Below are 22,367 nucleotides of genomic sequence, written 5' to 3' on the forward strand. Positions count from 1 at the left end.
GTATCTATGAACTGAGAAATGGCTAAACAAATAATGGTATATTATTACCTTGTAAGAAATTATTCTAGAGATGGATTCAGAGAATACTGGGAAAATTTTTGTGAAATGATATATATTGAAGTGAGCAAAACCAGGAGAATGTTGAAAAGAATAACACATGATGAATGCAATGACCAATCATGATGCTAAAGGACCTACAAAGTATGTATTCACCTTCTTATAGAAGGCTGACAGATTCAAGGTCAAAAGATACAAAAATTCCCTATATCAAGATAAGATCGAAATGGGTGCAGGATTTAGACAGAGGTATAATATTATAAGCCAATTAGGAGAACAAGGAATAATTAACCTGTCATATCTATAGAAAGGGGAGCAGTTTATGACCAAAAAAGAGGTAGAGAACATTATAAAAAACCAAACTGGATAATTTTGATTAAACTAAATTAAAAAATTTTTGCACAAACAAAACCACTGCAACCAAGAATAAAAGGAATATAATAAGTTAGGCAACGATTTTTACAACTAGTGTAAACTAGGACTTATTTTAGAATATATACAGAACCAAGTCAAATTTATTTAAAAAAAAAAAGTCATTTCCCCAATTGATAAATGGTCAAAGGATATGGAAATGTAAATCTCAGATGAACAAATCAAAGCTATCTAGCCATATGAAAAAATTGCTCTAAACCATTACTGATAAGAGAAATGCAAATTAAAACATCTCTGATGTACTACCTCACATCTATTAAATTTGTTAGACATAAAAGGAAAGTGACAAATATTGAAGGGAAGCATATTTCTCCTTATTAAAAAAATCTATAATCTGGGAAAAATCCATTTGAAAGTATTTATATAAATGAGACATTAAAGCATTGTTAGTGGAGTTGTGAATTGATTCAACCATTTTATAGACCAGGGCTGTCCAAACTGACTTTTAAAAAGTTTTTATTGAACAAATAGACAATATACTTTGATTTGCCATTTTAGTGAGAGCTCTACGGTAGCTCAGCTTCATTTATTAAATGCTGCAGTTTGGACAGCTCTGTTGTAGAGCTATTTGGAACCATGCCCAAAAGGCATACCCTCTGACCTAGCAATACCAATAAGTCTACATCCTAAAAGAGATTTAAAAAAGAAAAAGAAAAAGAACATACAAATGAAAACATTTATACTGGTTCTTTTCTGGTGGCAAAGAATTGGAAATCGAGGAGGATGCCTACTAGGGAATGGCTGAACAAATTATACTAAGTGATTATGATAGAATACTATTATGCTATAATAGATAATGAGGGGGTGGCTAGGTGGTGCAGTGGATAGAGCACCGGCCCTGGAGTCAGGAGTACCCGGGTTCAAATCCCATCTCAGACACTTAATAATGACCTAGCTGTGTGGCCTTGGGCAAGCTACTTAACCCCATTTGCCTTGGGAAAAAAAAAAGATAACGAGGAGCATTCTCTCAGAAAAACCTGGAAAGACTTACATGTACTCTGAACAAAGTAACAGCAATATTGTAAGATGATCAGCAATACATGATACAAGACAACTTTAAAAGACATGATGAAAAATGCTATCCATCTACAGAGAATTAATAGATTGAGACATACTTATTTGGAACTGTTTTAAAAATGATTGTTAAAAATAAAAAAATAAAGATAAATGAATGTTAAAAAATTTTTACATGTAATGGGGTGAAAATAAACAGAAATAAACTTTCTTAAAAAAAGTTGATCAGTCTGGTGTAGCTAGGTGGTGCAGTGGATAGAGTACTAGGCCCTGGAGTTGGGAGAACATGAGTTCAAATCCGACCTCAGACACTTAATAATTGCCTAGCTGTGTGACCTTGGGCAAGCCATTTAACCCCATTTGCCTTGCAAGAAAAAGTTGATCAGTAGAACAGATTAGGTATATAAGATACAGAAACTAATGAACATAGTGTCTAGTAAACTCACTCAGATTTCAACTACTGTAGTTAGGTATTCAATCATCAATCAACAAAAACTGCTAGAATGAAATCTGGCAGAAAGACCCCCCCCCCCCCCCCGTTTCAGCTCCTATGAAAAATCAGTCTTATTTTTCTATTGAAATTTTGCTGAATCATTCTTTACTTTTCTTGTGTGCAAAGACCCACCATTAAAACCCATGTGCATCTTTATCTTTCTCCAAAGCATGTAAGAAAAATGCAGGAAATGACAGGTGCAAAACAGAAGTCTCTTTTTTGGAGTCAGGAAACAATCAAAAAGTTTATGCCTTTACCATAGATGAGATTCAAATCTCTTTCTTCATATCCTTTCCCTACTCTTCAGACAGTCAAGAGTCTGCCCCAATTCCTCAACTCTTCACTCTCTGAACTTCCTATATTTATGCTGTCATCATTCAACCCTTGGAAATTAGAATAGCTTTTCCTGTAACAACAAGGTAATACATTATGTTGGATTTCCAGGTTAATGTATAAAGCCTGTGCAACCCAGCCCCCAACATACTTGAGTCCATAATTTAAAAACTAGGTGAGAAAGAGAACAATCACTCCCCACTACCCTGCCCACATCCTGCTGCCAGGATACTGAGTAAGGCTCTTAGTCCAATTTTTACAAATGGTCCTGGGAATCTAACCATCAAACAAAATGTAGACATGGGGAAAAGCTCTGCACATTCCAAACAACTGATTTACACACAAACTTTTCAACCACAACCCATGTATATAAGTAGGAGATTGCCTAACAGTGGCTTTATTATTGCTAATCTTTGATAAGCTGATGAAGGCAGTACCTCAATCTTCAGATCTCTACCAAGTATCACTACAAATTCTATTGTGGAGCCTCTTAGCTCAGGTTGGTTTGATCCAACTGATTGAACCCACTGTATTTTGACTCCAATATAGTGGTGTTATTCCGGTCCTTTTTGAGGATGAAAGACAACAACCATGAAGTATCCCCCCTCCCCCCCTGGGGAGGGGGAGGTGAGGTGAAACATTCTAAGTGCAACGTGCCATACAGAATGTTTCATTTACCACTGAGAGAGTTCTCTGCAACTCTGAAAAGTGATCATCCTTCAGTTCATCTAGTACATCCAACATAAAACTGTAGAAATGATGGAAGCATCAATCACTATTGAACCAATCATTAACAAATTATCCTCCTTCTGTGAGCTAAGTTTAAGTTAGATTATCAGGGACTCCGTTGATTGAAAGAGGAAAAGTCAATGGTGCTGGCAGTTTTTTCTTCTTTTTTTTTTTTTTTAGGTTTTTGCAAGGCAAATGGGGTTAAGTGGCTTGCCCGAGGCCACACAGCTAGGTCATTATTAAGTGTCTGAGGTTGGATTTGAACCCAGGTACTCCTGACTCCAGCACCTGTGCTTTATCCACTGCGCCACCTAGCCACCCCTACAAAAGTTCTTCTGATGATGAAGGCCATAGCTCTTTTGTCCCTTTCAGTAAGACAGTCAGTAGATAAACATTTCCTAAGTGCTAATGATATGCCAGGAAATGTTAACCACTGAGGATATAAATACAAATAAAGAGGAAGACAGTCCCTGTCCTCAAGGATTTTATGGGAGAAGATGGCACACAAAAGGAGGGTGGCAGATGAAGAAGCCCCCAAAGCAATGTAATTGGTGAGGAATGAGGTGATAACTATCTTGGGCCACCTTTTAGATGGAGGTTTGCGAGTTGAAAGAGGCTACTGGTGAGATGTGAGTTACAATTTTGCAATTTGGTTAGATTTCCTAAAGATAAGGATCCCAGGGTCTGATAGCATAACAGTAAAATCCAAAAGTTGGGCACCTGGAAAGAAATGAGGAAATAATCTCCTTAAAAGGGCAGCTAGGTGGCACAGTGGATACAGTATTGGCCCTGGAGTCAGGAGGACCTGAGTTCAAATGTGACCTCAGACAATGATTACCTAGCTGTATGACCTTGGGCAAATCACTTAACCCCATTGCCTTCAATAAGTAAAATTAATTTTTTTTTTAAAGAGGCTTGCGTGTAGGGCCATCCCTGTGACAAAGAGGCAAGGACTAAAGCAGTGCAATGATGGTAACAATGGTACCCTGTCTACTTGGCAAACAACCTCAACTACTCATGGTTATATGTTGACAGAAAGCTGAATTACTTTGAGAGAATGGCCCCTTTAACCCTAGGAAGCTTCCATGACCTTCTTTCACCTGAGAAAATGACTCCCATTATCAATATGAAAGTTTACAAGAAGGCTAAAGGCTGACAACACAGACAGAATGGCAAACAGTATCATGATGTTGGCCCCCTCACTAGTGGTTCTTGGGCTAACCTCTTCTATGCTATGTTCAACAATGATCAAAGTTCTGCCATGACACCATGCAAAAAGACACCATTCTGCTATATTAATAACTTCTTTTTTAAAAATAATTTTTATTAGTTATTTAGTTTTTTTGGGGGGAGGGTGTAAGGCTGTGGGGTTAAAGTGACTTGCCCAAGACCACACAGCTAGGTAATTATTAAGTGTCTGAGGCCAGATTTGAACTCATACTCCGGCCTCCAGGGCTGGTGCTCTATCCACTGCACCACCTTGTTGATCCTATATTAATAGCTTCTAATGAAGTTATCAGCAAAACAAAAAAATGTCATCAAACAGACTGAGTATAAAATATCACATGATGGAGGAAGAATGTATTCCAGCAAATATTAAACCAGACACCCAAGTTCAAATCCAGTACCTTCTACTTATTTGATGCCTCTGCCACCTCAGACAAGTCATTAAACCTCTCTGGTCTCATTTTTTTTTTCATCTGTAAAATGGTGGGTTGGACCTTTAAGAAACCCTCTAGCTCTAAATCTATGGTGCGATGATTTTATAATTGTTAGGTCTAAACCAGTTAGTAGGAGCTGAAAGAAAGGAATCCTTTTAAGAACCAGAGGCCAGCAGGGTCATTCATATCTTCAAAAGACATACATTTCCCCTCCAACCCTCTCTAGATTCCACTGTTTTTAGATTTACTTTTGAAATTTTGTTCTTTTTCCTTGGACCTGCCTTGTTTCTGACCTCTGTCTTACTATACCTGTTTTGCCTGCTTTATCTTTCTGCCTTGGTCCCCAGTGCCCTATATTCTTCTTCATTTGACTCACTCATCTCATCAGATATGTAATCTGTTCTCCCCACCCGAGAGGAATACTGAGTATGTGATCTACCTGTTCTTACTAAGTAATTCTTTCCAACAAAGATGACAACAGAAGGTCCCAAAAGAAGTCTACTCTTTAACTCTACTGGTATCAAATCAAATTTTTTTTTAAGCCAGTTAGCTTGTTTCAGATACAATTAACTCTATCAGTTCCATATTACTGTGTCCTGTTAGGATTAGTCAGAACTGGGTTCTAGTTCCAGTTCTGCAATTTAAGTGAGAATGTCATTTGACTAAAAACTCTAATACTCCATGTTTAAAGTTTCTCACAGCACTACATACCTCAAAGGCTGCAATCAAACAAGTCATTTTACTCCATTAAAATACCCTCTGGTTCAGGGTCATTCAAGAGTCCTGCCAATCTGGCTACAAGATCTAATTCTTAGAAGCTCTTGATAAAAGGTATGCAATTCTTTATAGAATTATGTATAGTCAACCACAAGATATGAAAAGTTACATTTCCCTCATTTCCCCATAGGAGTAAAGAGGGGTAATAGGGGAAGTCAGGGGAAGATAAGTAAAAATATATTTACTGTCAGATTCAGTTGTGGTGTTTGTAGTTTTGCTGAAATTCTTTTATTCTCTCACTATAGATTTTCATAGACATTGGTACAAGAGATGGCAAAAGAAATATATTCAGAAATTAAGGTTACACAGAACCTTACACAGACACCCAAGTTCAAATCCAGTATCTTCTACTTATTTGATGCCTCTGGGTTAAGTGATTTGCCCAAGGTCACACAGCTAGGTAATCATCACACCTTCTCTTCCTTTATTTTCCCTAACAATATTTAACCCAATATTCAGCTCAGTAGCAATAGGCCCCTACTTTACATAAAGCAAAATATTGTTTAACAAATTCTATTTATAAAGAAACAAAAAAAATCAACAAATAAATAAGGATCACATCATTAGCCCAAATTTTGAAACTGTAATTTTTCTCATTCCCTCACTACTATACAGCCCTAAGTCAATAATAAACAATCAGATGAATCTTTCTGATATCATTCTTGGAAAAATAGCTAAAAGAAAATTGTTTTCGTTGATGTGTATAAACAACTTTGAAGTGAAACTTTCCTTTTTATTTTTTCCTGGGATTAAAAGAGAGTGATTGATAAAATGTAGAATTTTCCTAAAATTAGAGTTGTTTAAATATAGAATGCCTCACATAAGGCAGTGAGAAGTCTGTCACTGGAGGTGTTCAAATAGATGCAATAATTTTTTGTCTGAAATACTGTAAAGGGGAATAATGCTTAGGTAATAGCTGGGTAAGATGACCTCAAAGGCCCCTTCTAACTTCTAATTTCTAGATTCAGATATTAGGTAATTATCAGATATTTCCCAGATTATGGAATTAGATAAAATTGCCAAATAAGAACAGAATATTTTAGTCCTGAGATTCAATTAATGCTAGAGCAGCCTCTTATTCAAATTCTATAACAAACTGTACAATTATAAAGATGTCTGCAAAGGGACTACTCTGTTAAAAAAAGATGGCTTAAGTTTCCTCTCCACCATACCCCAAAGTAGGTGACATGTGAAAATTTGTAAGGCTAAAAAAACTAGACAAATTCACCAAAACTGCAGACATAGCCGTAACTGAAATTTATGATTCTGATTGTCAAATATTTCACATATAACACAATGTCCGCTATATTCTCTTATCTTAAGTCTCATTGTTGTCATCATTAAAATAGAACTGAATCCACAAATCATGTTCCCTAAAGATTAATTAATTCTTCAAAGGTACTACTGTTGGTACTTCATGATATTTTTGCTTCCAGGTCAGAACATCAAAAGATAACCACACTGAATCTCTTTTCCACTAGCTAAGAAAGGCTCTGGGTAACTAACTTTTCTCCCTATATTACCTACTATTTCATTAAATATTTTCTCCATTTTTTGAACACTTAAAAATATAATTTGAACAGAAAAAAGATCATATGGTATTAACTCCCTCTTTACAGCATGATTCAATTGCAAAGTGGAATTCATTTCACTTATCATTTAATTATGTAATATAAATCAACTCAAAAATAGAATTTGTTGAACAATATTTTGCTTTATATAAAGTAGGGGCATATTCCTACTGAGTTATTTTCCCTAGCTGAGTGTTGGGTTAAATACTGTTAGGGAAAATAAAGGAAGAGAAGATATGATGATATCTGCCCTTTTTTGCTAGCAGAAAACAAAGGACCCTATAATGGACAGAGGAGTGTCCTAATATAAGGGAAGGTCTATGAATACATCACTATAAGCTCATTTATTCAACAAATATTTATTGAGTGCCAAATAGCATATCACCATTGCAACCCAAAGTCATGCAGATCTACATGGAGGCTAAAGGCTACAAATTTGACAAGATCAACTCTACAAGCTCTGATTGACAGTTTCTTCTCTTTCCTCAAGATTAAACTGCAGCCAGTTTTCATCCAGGCAGTGATAGATTCTCTTCAACAACAAAGGAAGGAGGATTAAGCAAGACTGACATACAAAGCTGAGAACCATACTAGAATTGTAGGAATGAAAGGCTAGATCAATGAATCACGTTCCTAAATCAGAAATGTTTTAGAGGAAAAATTCAATAATCAAAACCACTGGTGGTATGGAAGGCATATATTCACCTCTATTCATTGTGCTGGCCCAGCATCTAAGAACTTTACAATATAAGCCCTATTTGAAGCAGTTCTTCTTAATGCCCTATTATAAGAACCATTCTTTGGAAATGGAACTTCCAAAGCAAAGGATGGAAATAGTTGCATAAATTTAAAGAGACAAATCCTGAAAATTAAGAGAATCTTTAAAATGTGAGAAAATATTTAAAAAGAAGGAAAAAAAACATTCATAGGCCTAAAATAGCAGATGAGAAAATTGAGGACTATAGAGGTTAAATGACTTGCCCAAAGTCACAAAAGTAATAAGTAGCAGATCTTGACTTTGAGTTGAAGTTCTTTGTCTCCTGATCTAGTGCCACTCCCACTCCATGATCCCTTGATGCTTCTTATGGTTGTGGGCTCCCAGGATTTAGGAATTAGGGCCCACAGAAGTCATATAATCCAACTCCCTCACATTGCAGATGAAGCTATTGAGGTATATATATATATATGTATATATATATATATATACATATATATATATATATATAACATAATATGATGTAATTTTCTAAGTCATATTTAGTTAGAAAACCACAACTAAACAGCAGACCAATTGTGAGATTATGGAGCATCATAGTGGAAGGAAAGGGAAGCAGATCCAAACATGATTATAAAGTGGAAGGAATATCTGATATGAAAGACTAATTTCTCTTTCTTTTTCCCAGCTCAAAAAAACCCAAATTATAAACAGAAAGAGGAAAAGAAATATTGTTTAGCACCAAATCGATTTCTTCATTGCATTTCACCTCCCTGAGGTGCACTAATTATGTTGATGAGGAAACTGTTTTACAACAGTTCTGGGGATGCCCTGTTCCTTATCACAGACACAAAAGTCTGACAAAGGGCATAATTTAATAAACCATAATCTATATCAAGAGACATCTCACTACCTAAACTCTGGCTTAAATTGGTTTCTAAGAGCCACAAGAAAAAAATCTACTCACTCCCTAGCAGAATAATTTCATTTACATACAAACCTTTTTGGTTATTTTTTTGAGGGGAGGGCAATGTCTTATCACAAAGGATATAAATATTTTGAATATTTTAAAACTGCCAAATATCCCCAGTTGAATTACTAGGAAAGGATGAATAATAATAATAATAATATAGTAATAAAAAATAATCACTGTGCTTTCAAATGATATTCAGTCAAACAGGGAAGGCAGATACTTGGCATAGCAAGTAGGAGACTAATGAAGCCAGTGTCTGTTTCCTGTATTTTCAGATTTTTTTTTCCTTTCCCTCCTCTGAATTCACCAGTGCCTTAATGGCAACCTCAGAAGCAAAATCAAGGAACAACAACAGAAAAAATTTAACACACAATCTCCCCTTTTGCTGTCAAGTGCCTGACCCTGGTTTGATAATCTCATTTCCTGAGAATCAAAAAGCTGGAAATTTAAGCTTCCTAGAGTGTTAATTGCAGCCCTGCTCCATTGCTAATCAAAAAATTGGATGTTTTGCATGAAAATGCTTCTCTAATTAATTCTCAGTCATAAAGCGCCCTGGTTTTAATAACCCCTCCTTGATTGGATAGCCTTTGAAGAGACAGTACAGCTAATCCGCTAAACTAGAAAAAACACACGCAGAGGAAATAATAAGTGGGCTTACAAGGTATGAACTAGATGATAGCATTAATACTGTCAAACCCAAAAAGTGACTCTTGTTCCCAGAACCCACCACACCCCAGTAAAATAAACCATGAAATCAGGCATCATGAACAAAGACAACTGTCAGTGAGGTGAGGCTCCATGTCTCTTCTCTCGCCTCACTTCCTGAAAAATCATTTCCCATCATTTTCTTGAACTGCTTCACCTTGGTTCCCCTCCTCCAGATTCCCCTCCGCAACCTGATAACTAGGGATCTGGGGATGTCCACTTGTCACACTGTCTATTTTAATAAGACAAGGATTTTGCTTCCCTTTCCCTTTGCTTCAGACTGACAATATATTATCATATATATCTCCAAGAGGTGCTGAACTGAATTTTCATTATCCAAAATGTCAAGATTCGTTTTTGTCATCAGAGAACACAGCTGGTCTACACCAGCAGCTCTTTGATTAATTCAAATGGAACAAGGCACCTACACATAACTTCATTTCCCCCAGACCAGACCTGGCATTCTGCAGGTTTAAATTTACAGCTCATCAGTTTGGGATGCCATTTGCTGCCAAGGTGGCACTCACACAGAAAAGAAAGTCTTAATTAGAACAATACTGCATTATTCCTTTAATTATTAAATGGAGAATTTCATTTACAGAGCAGTGCTCATCTAGGACCCACTGATGTTGAACCAATTTCAGAAGATGCTAGATTGACACAAATATATATTATCTATATCACTGGTACTGAGATATTTTTCCAGTTGATTTTTAAGATTGTAGAGTCCATTTTTTCTTCAATAACTATATAAAAGTTGGCCACCAAGGAATAACAAAGATCGTCTACACAACCTTATCCCTAACCATATTTTACTGAGGTTTTTAAAAAGTTAAAATTATGCCTTTTTCTTTTAATCTACAATTACTTTTCTATATCAAATCTTGTTCTCCATGTGAAGCCTCCCTGACCATACCTGATATTCATGAAATAGGGTTCCTGTCCCTATTTTACAGATTAAAAACATGGGGCATTAAGGTGATGTCCTATATCTTGGTTCCACCCTTTGGGTCTTTGCACATGGAAGGTGAAGTTAAACAGCCAGGATGAGACTGAGTTTGTACCTGAATCCAGATTTTCTGCTCTAGCTTTACCAAATGGCCAAGATTTAATCACTTAGCATTAGATTTTGCCTCTCACTGATTGGCTGCATTAGTTTCGTGAGGATTTTTAAGTTTTCCCTTTTTATAACTCTATTTGACAGTAAATCCAGGATTCTGTTCATCATTATACTGTCTCCCTAGAGGGATAGACATAAAAAGTGAAAGTTCTGGACTAGAGAAATAAAAATTAATTCTGGTACTGATGAAAGAATTTCAAATCTTTATTGCCATTTAATGATGCATCAGTAACTGACAAAACAAGAATAATCAACATTCTCCTAATACATGCTATAGGATAAAAGCTATGAATGAAAACAATATTACAAGCCCATGTTTTGATAAATCATACCTCCCTAAACATAATAACCATATACACAGTTATAGCCTTGCATAACACAAACATCTGTAAGATTGGTATTAATTCTATACTCCACCCAAGAAGTTCTAGTAAATTGGAAGAAATAGATTTTCAAATGCTGGGGGTTGTACAGTAGAAGAATAGGTTACATATTTTTCTTTTTTATTTACTTTGGAAGAACACAGATTTATGGAGATATTTGACCCTGAATATAAAGCAAACTCCAACAAATCTGCTGACAAAATATTTGACAGTTTTTAGGAAACAATGATGTGGGACAGCTAAGTAAATAGCTAGAGCAATGGATAGAGTACTAGCCCTGGAGTCAGGAGAACCTGAGCTCAAATCCAACCACTTAGCTGTGTGACTGTGAGCAAGTCACTTAACATCATTGCCTTGCAAAAACAAAAACAAAAACAAAAACACACACAAACACAAACACCATGAAATGCATATTACTAAATACAAAGCAGGAGCTTCTTTATAAAGGGGAAGGAAGAAAGGTGATGCAAAATATTATTTCCTTAAGAGTGAATGGAAGATGATCTTATGAAAAAAAAGTATCTTTGGTACCTTTGGAGGACTCTTTATGACTTGTGACAATGAGTATAATGGGCAAGTTAAAGAAAACTGTGGGTAAATCAAGGAAAGGTTCAAAGTTAAAAGGAATACCTTACCAAGTAACAAGGTATGGTACTGGTCATAACCTTCTCTAAGAGAAGATCAGTAGAACTGGAATTATGGCATAAACATGCCATTCAGTTAGGAGAGACTAAACTAGATCCCTGATTGGAATAAGATGTTGACAGCATGACACTGGAAAAGGATACAGGAAAATGAGCTAGAGGTAGAAACTTAAAGTCATAATTAGTTACTTATTTATCGTATAACTTCCAGAATAATAATAATATATTCTCCACATTATTGGTGTATTTTCTTTCTTCTCATAAGCAAGAATTCAGATTTGGCAAGAGGACTTTCGGTTAGGAACATGTGAAGTTGAAGTCTGGAGGATTATTCCCAAGGCTGACCAAGATCATTGATCTGTGAGGCTGCTGAACCATGGTTCTACCAAGATGGGTTTGTATTAGACCTGTACTTGGTAATAGGATCTAGAAGCAAGATAAACAAGGTTGGAGGAGAAGGTAGGGTAAAGGGCAGGGCGATCCTTAGAGAAGTGGTTCAAGGATTTCATTTTAAAACATAAATGCAGAGAATTAATGTTTGGTTAGAAATACTGGTAGATTTTGAGTCATAGGATCTCAGATTTGGAACTGGAAGTGAACTTATAAATTATCTGATCCAACCCCTTCATTTTACAGATAAAAAAACAGTGGCCCAGAAAGACTGAATGACTTGCCCATTGTGGCAAAGCTCGCTTATTCCACTGTAGTGTGCATGCTACCAGAGCTTGAAACAACTCATCCATTCATAATCTGTGTGACAGTGGACAAGTTCTTAACTGTCTCTGAGTGGCAGATGGACAAAAAGTGGGTCCAGAAATGAAGAGGAGGAGAGAACAGGTTCAAGTGAATTTGGGAAATCATATAGCATTTTCAATGATCAAGCTTAGGCTTCTCTATTCCCTGCTCTTACCCCTAAAATAATCTTAATATCAGTATTCTGGTGATGTTTTATGTCTTCAAAACATGGAATATTCACAGTCTCCAAGGAATCAAAATGTGATGTCATTCAAAGGGTAATGGTGACTCATGGAGGGTAAAAATGGGTTACAGTATTTTACCAGTGGCAAATTGTTCCTAAAAAGGGAGTTAAAAACATTATCTAAGATGAATGAAAGAGAGAGAGAGAGAGAGAGAGAGAGAGAGAGAGAGAAATGAGGTTGAGTAGTTTAATCATACACAATCAGCACCTATATAAGATCAGGAGCTATAGAGGAAGCTCCCTGACACTCTTAGTGTGGTGTTTCCATAAATGATTACTGAAGCACATAGACAAGAATCACATTGAATGAAAAGGATCTAACTAGATTTCAACCTGCATCACTGGAAAGATCATCAACATCAGTGAAACAGGACCACTGATGTGCCCAAGCATTGTGATGAGCTATATCTAATGGGATAACATTGCCAAGGAGAGAGGTTGGGAGGGGGTGGGGAGAGGGAGAAAGAGAAAGAGAGAGAGGAGGGCAGAAAGAGAAAGGCAGGGAGGGAGAATTAATAGTTAAATAAAGTTAAATAAAGTTAAATAAAGAATACTGAGTAAATGGCAAAGAGACTTAAAAAATCTCAGATCAGAGGTTAAAGGTTCTGGGTCTATTGAGGAAAATCTCCATTTGTTAAAATTGATTACTAAATAAATTACGTCTACATCCAAAAGACATTGAAAAGACACACAAAAATTAACAATTTGAAAATAAAAATTAGATATTCAAATCAGGAGAGATAACCTAAGAAGAGAATGGAAAATAGCAGTTACCAGGCACTTTAGATGAGATAATTACTAAATTTAGCTTCAAATTTCCTGGCAGTAATGCAAAAAGAGAAACATGCTGGGTTGTATGGTATTTATTGTGTTACAAAAGAAAGCATGCAAATTCATTTGTAGAGACACATTTTTCCTGAACTTGAACTCAAAGAGGAATATATTATAAGGATCTTTTTTCAAAGTACCCCAGTAACCCCAAGCTTACAGTTTTTAAATACAGTTACACTAAAGCAATCAAATACTGTTCAAACTGAAAAATTCTGCCATGATCTTCTAGAAATGATAGCATGTTGTGCTGGTCTGACTCTTGAGGGCATTTGCGGAAGAGAATAAGATAAATCAAGGCAGGTGTTTTGCTTTCTGCTAATTTAACTTAATACAGGGATAAAACCTGGAGAATCTAAAAGGTCATTTAATGGGTCCATTAGACTCTCTCAAATATTGTCTTAAGTGAGTCTTTATCAGTGCTAGATTATAATCAATTTCTGGCTGAATTCTCTAATGACCATAGTTACTCTAATGTTGTTGGTTAAAGTAAGAGCTAAATATACAGATAATATAAATGAAAGAAGCAAGACTATTTTGTTATTAAGGTTCAGCTAATGTGACCAATGCTGTTAGGAGGCATTCTCAGCTCATCCATCCTTGGAAACCTGGCAACAACTGACAGTGTCTAGTCATTTGAAATGGGAGGAAGGGATATCTCCTTCCTTATTTGACTCCAACCAATTAAAACTATTCACCGCTGGGTCCCAAATTAAGAGCACAGCTCTCTGTTGATGATTAGGGAAGGGCTCTCTTAATTTTAGATTTCTATAACAATGTAATGCAATTTAGTTATGTGGACTGAATTGAAATGGAGTGATTTAAGTGGAGGTAGATTGTCTTGATTTAAAACTGATCCCTGTGCAGTGAATAGAGCACCATCCCTGGAGTCAGGATGACCTGAGTTCAAATCCAGACAATTAATAATTACCTAGCTAAGTGACCCTGGGCAAGTCACTTAACCCCAATGTCTTGCAAAAAACAAAAACTAAAATAAAATTAAACAATCTGTTCCCTCCACTGGCAGAGTTTAGAACATTGATAAGTTCATATCTGGTGAAAGATCTGAGGAGTTTACATGGATCTTAACAAGACATATATATGACTAAGAAATATGAATTGATTATAAGTAGTAGACAGGACTTCAGAAAGGCCTGCCTGGGCCTTTTCCCTCAATCTTTTTTTCTATTCCCCTCAGATCAGTCAAATATGAGTCTGCTCCCACCATGTTCTCTGTCTCCTCCCCAGGAAAACAGAACAATGGGGAATAGAAGACTCTTCAATTTTTCCAGGAAAAAGTAGATAGAAGAGTCCTAGTACTTCTGTTAGAAAAAATAGTTCCTTATTTTGCTTTCTTTTCCTCTTGTTCAGTATGTATAGTCCCACACGATGGTCCTGTTAAGATTTTTGTAAACTGGGAATATACACAATAAAAAGAAGCCAGTATGAATATGATAAAAGGTTAAAAAGAACTTGGATATTTTGAATCACATTGCTATCTCTGTGCATTTGGAAATATAGTGGCATATAAGTTAATCATATATTTTTATATAAGAGCTTGGGATAGCAATAGAAAAAAATGAAATAATCCCTACTCACAATGGGCTTACACTCAAATAGGGGACAGATTGTATGTTTGCTTATTTATGGATTGTCTTGTGGATTTACAAACCCCTTATCACTCCAGGGACATATAACTTGGGAACCACTACTGCATGTGTTTTTAGGACTATAGTAAGATCATAATATTATAGAACTATGGATAGAAGGTTCATTTTCAGTGGCCTAGAGCATATATTAAACATGCAGACTCAGCCCACAATACTATCAAAACCAGATTAAAATATATTTGGAAAATGTTTAACAAAATAAAAAACTGTAACATAATATCAATAATATTAGTAAATGATATTCTAAGTTGATACGGGGCCTTCAGGGATTCTTATGTCTGATATAATGGCCCTCATTTATATTTAAATTTGAAATCACCCATCTAGACCAAACCTCTCCTTTTACAAATGAGAAAACTGAAATACAAAAATTTAAAATAGCTTCCCTGGGAATAAGTGACAGATCCTGAATATGGAACCAGAGCTTCTAACTCTAAACCAAGTTTTTTTTTTTCCAGTACTACTCCTTGGGTAGTACTGGATATTTAAAAATAAATAAAAGTGAGCAAAGGCATGTAAATATTTGAGAAAGTCCTCTACCTTTCAGCCTCTGACAATGGAAGCTGAGTTAAAATATGGTTTCCTGGCAGTAGAGATGGGCTACCAGACACAGACCAGACTGTAAGGGTTCACTAGATTACATTAGATTTGATTTAGAATTCAGGTGAAGTTAAAAACTACTTGGAGCCTAAGTTGAGTCTTGTATTCTATGGCTGAATATTACTTTCCAACCAAATAGGAATATGCAAAGTAGTTGACTGATGTTAGAAGAAAGCTTTAATGTGCAAACAAAATGGGACTTATGTGGGATAATCATACATGAATATGCAAATGAGCAGGCTGTAATTCAGGAAATGTCATCACAAATCTAGGAATGAACATCCTATATTATGACTATTACAATATTCATAGATCATTCATATATACTACTGTAATATAAGCTTTTCAAGCCTAGAGTTGTGGTGAAGCCAAAAGTCACCCTGCACATATTTACAGCCATGGCACAACTCTCAAAGCTTAAAATTAAATATGCACAGAGAACTTTGCAGTCTCCATAACCAAGCTGCCACCACCACCTGCAGTCTAGGCTGAATATTCTATTTAAAATCCAGGAACTTGAGGTTAGATTTCATCTGGGAGGTCTCACACACATCCCCTGTGTCCAGAAATGTCAACATCTGGATCAGATGAGGACCAACAGTAGTAGTACAACCAATGGCTCCTGTTACAGTATCCCAGGTCCCTAGCCTGGATCTAACAGAATCACGCAGCAGCAGCTCTAATGCTTCCTTTAGTTTACCTGAGAACAGAAAGGAGGAGTACGCTAGGGAAAGAAGAACTAGATCATCTCTAAAATCAAGCTAGTGGATAGCAGAGTGGACACAGCACTAGATATGAGGTCAGTAAAACCTGAGTCCAAAGGCCAATGCAAACTTGATATCAATGTGACCCTGAACAAGCCACAATCTCTCAATGCCTCAGTTTCTACATCTATGAAATGAGAGGGCTGGATCTGGCCTCAGTGGACTCTTCGAGCACTAGATGGAGGATCTCTTCCAACTATAAATCTAAAGGTCTTGTTTCTCCCAACTCCCAACTGACAGACAGTGTTCAGGAAACAGAGTGGTGGAGGATTCAGAAGGAGGTGGCTGGTTGGGTTGTCCTGACTATACCCATAAGAACCACCCATAGAACATTGTGAGATCAATTATTGTTCTTAATTAAAATAAATAAAAGTAAATTTTACTGATGACTTCTAGTCTTTTGATTTTGCCCCACAGTCATTTCCAGATACGATTCCTTACATTACCAATGAATATCCCTTTGTTCCAGAAAAGCCATTAAAGGTAACATCTCCATGACCATATCTAATGTATGTGCATTTTCAGTCTCTTACTGCTCTACCAAAAGGAAGAGAAGGGTATATTTTACTACCTGCTGTCCAGGGTCAAGCCAGGTTATTATAGATACCTAAGAGTTCAACTTTGTTTTAATGATATTGTCATTTATATCACCATTTATATCACCATCTAGATCGATTTATATATTGTTTCAGGTTCTCTTCATTTCATTCTGCATTAATTTGTACAAATTTTCCTGTGCTTCTCATAATTCCTCATACTCACTGGATCTTAAAGTGCAATATATTACTTTCAGACACAATAGCTTGTTGAATCATTCCCTCAAAGTGTAATAAATCTGAATCAAGTTCTTTGAAAAACCCATATTCACAATAACTATATTCTCCCATAGCTGCCATATGGCTGTAAATTATGAACACCATGATCTCAGAAGAATGATAACTACAGGCAACACAAAAAGCAAATGACAATTATATAATGGGGTCTATGCAGTGTATTATGTCAACAATTATTACCTTCCTAAAGTAGAGAAAATAAATCACCAAAGTTAAACCTGCATATCCTTGGATAAGTGCACTGGACTTCTGTTTCCTCATTTGCTAAAATGTCCTTTCTTTAAATATGGTCATCTAAAATGCAATCTTAACTCGGGTTTAACCTAGGAATTTGTTTTATTTTAAAAAAACCTAAAAAATGAATTTCAAAAATAATTAGTTTCCTCTGAAAGCTAATCATATTACACAGTCACATGTAAACTTTCATGGCAGGTATTTTTTCAGTGCATAAAAAGCATAATTATTGAAATTATGAATGATCCTAATGTTTAGGGCTTAACAATGTTTTGGGAACTAGAAATAGAATCCATAGTAACTATTAAAATCAAGATAGAATCTTCATCAATCATCAATATTTGGAATGAAATTCAAGGTTCTGTGGGCAAATCACATCACCATTGTGGGTGGGTTTCATTTTCCTCATATGAAAAGGAAAGGGTAGGATCAATGGCTCTCGAGAGTCCCTTCCAGAATTAACTTTATGATCCTATGACTCTAGAAAGTAGGACATCCATACTATGAGAATAAGGTATTATTGGAGACATAGATCCAGTATTTACCACCTTTCAAATTCAATAAATATTAAAGATCTTCAGAATATTGGGAATATTTCCATCAAAAATTTATAGAAAGAATGGGTGGGAGAGGGATTGTAGGGCATGAGAAAGAGAATTTATACTTGAAATTATTACAAATCTTAAAAAAAGAAAAAAAGAAAATTTATAGAAAGAAATATACAAAACTAGTGCAGGAAATTTCCAAAGTAGAAATTTCAAGGTCTTTCTAAATACCTGTAAGAGTATATTTCATTATGGAGCAAATGTTATATTTATGTTGATTAAAATTAAATGGCAAGATTATAAATTTAAAGATAAAAAAATTTAATTAAGAATCTAAATGTACACATTTAACAGTTAGTTTTGATAGGAGTTTCTAAGGTCTGAAAAAGTACAGGCACATGAAAGACTAGAACAATTCTATAATAATTTTAACCATTTTGAGAAATAATTTATTTCTTTATGGTTTTCTTCACAGTTTATTCAGTCACTAAACATATGGTAAACAAATCTTTTATGTATTTTCATACCAGCTTAAACAAATAAAATACACCTAATGATAGGGTTATATGGCACAGGTATAAAATGACTCAACCAAACTAAGGTACTTCCATTTTGTGTAAAAGAGATTTATGTCCCTGAAAAGTTATATACAAATGAATTGGTACTTTAAAGGTACTATTAGGGAAATTGTTAATTAAAGATATCTTTTCCTGAATTATTCTGCAAAGTTAATAATCATAGACTTATTGATCAATCACAAATTTGGATTTTTACATATAAGGCAAAGCACAGGTAAAATGAAAATTTGCTATTCAAAAGTTTTAAGCTACATAACTCAACCAATAAATTCTAATGGAATAGACTTAAGAAATAAGTCAAAAATCAGATCAAGCCAACTCTCCTGATGGCTTCCAACTCTCATGATGCCATTTTGAGACATAGCCAATCTAAAGCAGTAAGATAGATCATTCCAAAGCCTGAATCATCTGAAAGTCTACACTGTATGCTACAAAAATCCAAAGTCCTCAGAGAAATGGAAGTATTTATTTCCATTTAAATCAAAGCAAGTAAAAGCACTTTATCCATTCTTCAAGTTCCTTCCCTTCTCAATAGGAGAAAACACATTTCAAGGGCTCTTATTTCATTTATAAACTATTTTTCACAACTACAGTTTACCAAAACAAACGTGTAAGGTTCATACCAACTGTGAAAAGTAGTATTACAGTTAAGATTCAGAAATAAAAAAAGCAAAATTCCTAGGTTCAAAAATAATAGCCCTACTTTAACTTGTTTAACCATTTTTTATTTTTTCAAAAAGCACTTATTATATATAGTTTAATCTCATCATCACAGCATGTAAGACTGGCAAATCAAGAATAATTATTCCCATTTTCCACATGAGAAAACAAAAGCATAGTATAAGACGTTTTACTTAAAGTCACACAGGTTAATGATTGGTGGCAAAGATGGGGTCAAACTTCCTAAATCATAGCCATATGTTTTTCCCAAAGAATTCTCTAATAAGCAATTACCTTCCTTTTCTAAAGAACTGAAAACAAAATCTGAAGCAAACTACCACTTTTATGTATTTCAACATTTATCAGGCAATTTAAGATTCAAGAAGTATGGTCATACTAAATATTCATTAAAATAATTGGCCTTCTTGTTATCTTACAATACAATTACTTAAATCATGAAATTCCTAGAGAGCTTCAGAGAAGCAAGCCGTTTCACAGAAGTCTGCTGTCTACCTGTTATCCCATAAGACTTCAAAAATGAACTTGCCCACCCCTAAAAGTAGAAGAGATAATGAACCATCTGTACCATGTTTCGACCCAACTGGGAAGACCTGATAGAATACAAAGCTCATTTTTTAATTCTTTTGGTTTTTTGGATGTGTAACACTTTTAATTGAATGAGAAATGGGGGGTGGGAGGAAGTTGGCAGGGACTTTTTCTAAAGTTACTTTGATACTTCTTTTTGGTGGGTTTCTTTGTCACAACACGGCAGTAGCACCAGCCGACCCCCGTGGTCCGAGCTGCTAGGAAAAGAAGCTTACAGCTGGGCAGCCTTCACAGAAGAATGGCCTTCCACCACTGTCTACCAGTCTGACTCAACAATTCAATTAGACTTTTTTTAAGGATAAAACTAAAATGCAGATAGCGCTATGGTCTATGGACCAGCAGATTAATGGAAAGGCTGAAAAAGAACAATCATTTATCATGGAAAGCAGGTATGATTTTTCTTTTCTTCTTTTTTTTTTCTGTTGAAATGTTAAAAGCATGCAGCATAGAAACTTTCCTTCCCAAACTTTTTAAAAGAAAAGCTTGGCTGATAGGGCAGCTTTCTTGTTGGGTGATTTGGTGAAAGAGCCAGAGTAGTTTTTACCAGCTGGCTGACTTATTTGCCCACTACTTCTTTCCATTACCAAAAGGGATGCATCACTATCATTGAGTGCCAGTTATTATCTCAGAATATTATATCAGAATATTAGAATATTTCTAGATTAGCTAATATATAAGAATATTAGAATGCCACATTATGAGCAGGTCATTAAGAAATGGAAATCTTATTATTATGCTCATGTCCCTGGCATGTCACTCACAAGAAGTTATACCTCAATTGATAAATTTCCTGAAAGTAAAGCTGCTTTAGAAAAAAAATTTAAATCATCATTAATCATACAAGAAGTGCTAATATGTGTCACTTAGCTAAAATCTTGTGCTCTGTGGAGGTGACTCCCCACTGAGATCTTGGGGTACTCCTTTACCCTTTGTAGCACAGCCCCCTGTCCCCCTGTCTGTGGACTGTCAGACCACAAACATCACCTTGCATACAATGTAGCAGGTGCTCAACAAGGATTTGTCACTGAAATTTACTCCATAGCTACAATTTCTTTCCCATCATTTTAGTCACTTTTGTTCCTCTCTTTCTTGGGCACCCTCTAATCTCTCTCCATCCAACGTAAAATGAAGGATCTAAGATAAGATACTGAATTCTAATCAGTATCCAATCACTAATTAATAAAGTGCAGGAGGAAGATAACTTATCCATAGGCTATCAGGCCAAGTCAGTCAATATCATATAATCTCTAGCTTACAAAGCATTTGGGAACCTGATAAATAGACCTCTACCTCTACTATCCAAGTCTATGATACAAGATGAAATAAGACTGAACCCAGACAACCTTTTACTTCACCAGCTGACAAGCCCTATCCATCACTAGTCTCTGGGTTGAGCTGTTGGAACACTTCTTCACTCATGGAACTGATTTTTTGACTCAGGTATCAGTCTATGAAACCATCAAATGATTCAAAATCAAAAAACACAGCAAAACTCAACTACACACCATGTACTACTTCTTCTCTATCAAGACCATCGCTCTGTCATAGAAAACAGTGTTATTAAATGAAGATTTGCTTTTTATAAAACTGGGTTATTTACTTTCATGTTAAATTCCTTTGCCTTGTGTTCTTCTAGGTTCTTCTAATTAATTTCTGGGTAATTTGTTCTAGTATCTTTCCAGGTATCATAATTAAGTTGACTGGCCTATAACCTCCAGTTATCCTTCTACCTTTTCATAGAAATGGGCTCTGAATTTTTTTCTTTTTCCAATCCTCCAGCATACCTTCTATCCTCCAGGAATCCTCAAAAATAAGAGCATGACAGACAGGATCAAACTATTGGAATTCTCCTGGGGTCTGACAAGGCCCAAGTCTGCCAGCTTTGAGCACAGAGTGTCTGATCCCATCTTTTGCCTTGAGCTCCTTCTTGAATAGCAACTAGCCTGAATTCAGTGGTCATAGTGACGGTTTGAGCTGCCCTACAGCAGATGCTGGGAAGTGATAGAAGAAACAGATTATCAAGTCTTTAAATTTGTTATCTTGAAAGTACCCTGTGAATAGAGGCTATAAATTCACAAGCTAGAAAAGTTTCAGACTTTGCCCATAAAAAATAACTTTGCCTGGAAAGTTTTGTTACCTACCTTGAAGTTCTCCACTGCGGCTGTACAGCTCCCTTCTCTGCTCACGCAAATAGGCGCTCATGCTGATAGCATGGGAAGATGACTCAAACCTATGGTGGAAAAGAAGGCCAGGAAAGTTTTATTTGCTAATGGCCCAGATCACCAGAAATCGACTTAATCCAAAAGAAAATTACCCAATCCCCCCCCCCCCCCGCCATCCTCCAGCATTATGGCTAAGAAAGCATTGAGAAGTAAAGAACAACAACAACAGGTAGCAAAGACCTCCTTCACTGTGACTTCTCCTCAAACTGCAGTTTCCTAGGAGGCCTTTTCCCATTTTGGT

General features: G+C 35.8%; 1 protein-coding gene across 3 annotated transcripts in view; it reads right to left on the minus strand.

Annotated features, from left to right (window-relative positions):
- EXOC4 (exocyst complex component 4) overlaps nt 1-22,367 on the minus strand; it is a 914,582-nt gene that overhangs the window by 637,675 nt on the left and 254,540 nt on the right. For all 3 annotated transcript variants that reach the window (XM_074193663.1, XM_074193664.1, XM_074193665.1), the window contains exon 9: nt 22,046-22,134. In XM_074193663.1, coding sequence (XP_074049764.1) covers nt 22,046-22,134 — 89 coding nt within the window. The remainder of the gene's footprint in view (nt 1-22,045; nt 22,135-22,367) is intronic.

This window comes from Macrotis lagotis, chromosome 7 (genome assembly GCF_037893015.1).
Source record: "Macrotis lagotis isolate mMagLag1 chromosome 7, bilby.v1.9.chrom.fasta, whole genome shotgun sequence".
In the NCBI taxonomy this organism is placed as follows: domain Eukaryota; kingdom Metazoa; phylum Chordata; class Mammalia; order Peramelemorphia; family Peramelidae; genus Macrotis; species Macrotis lagotis.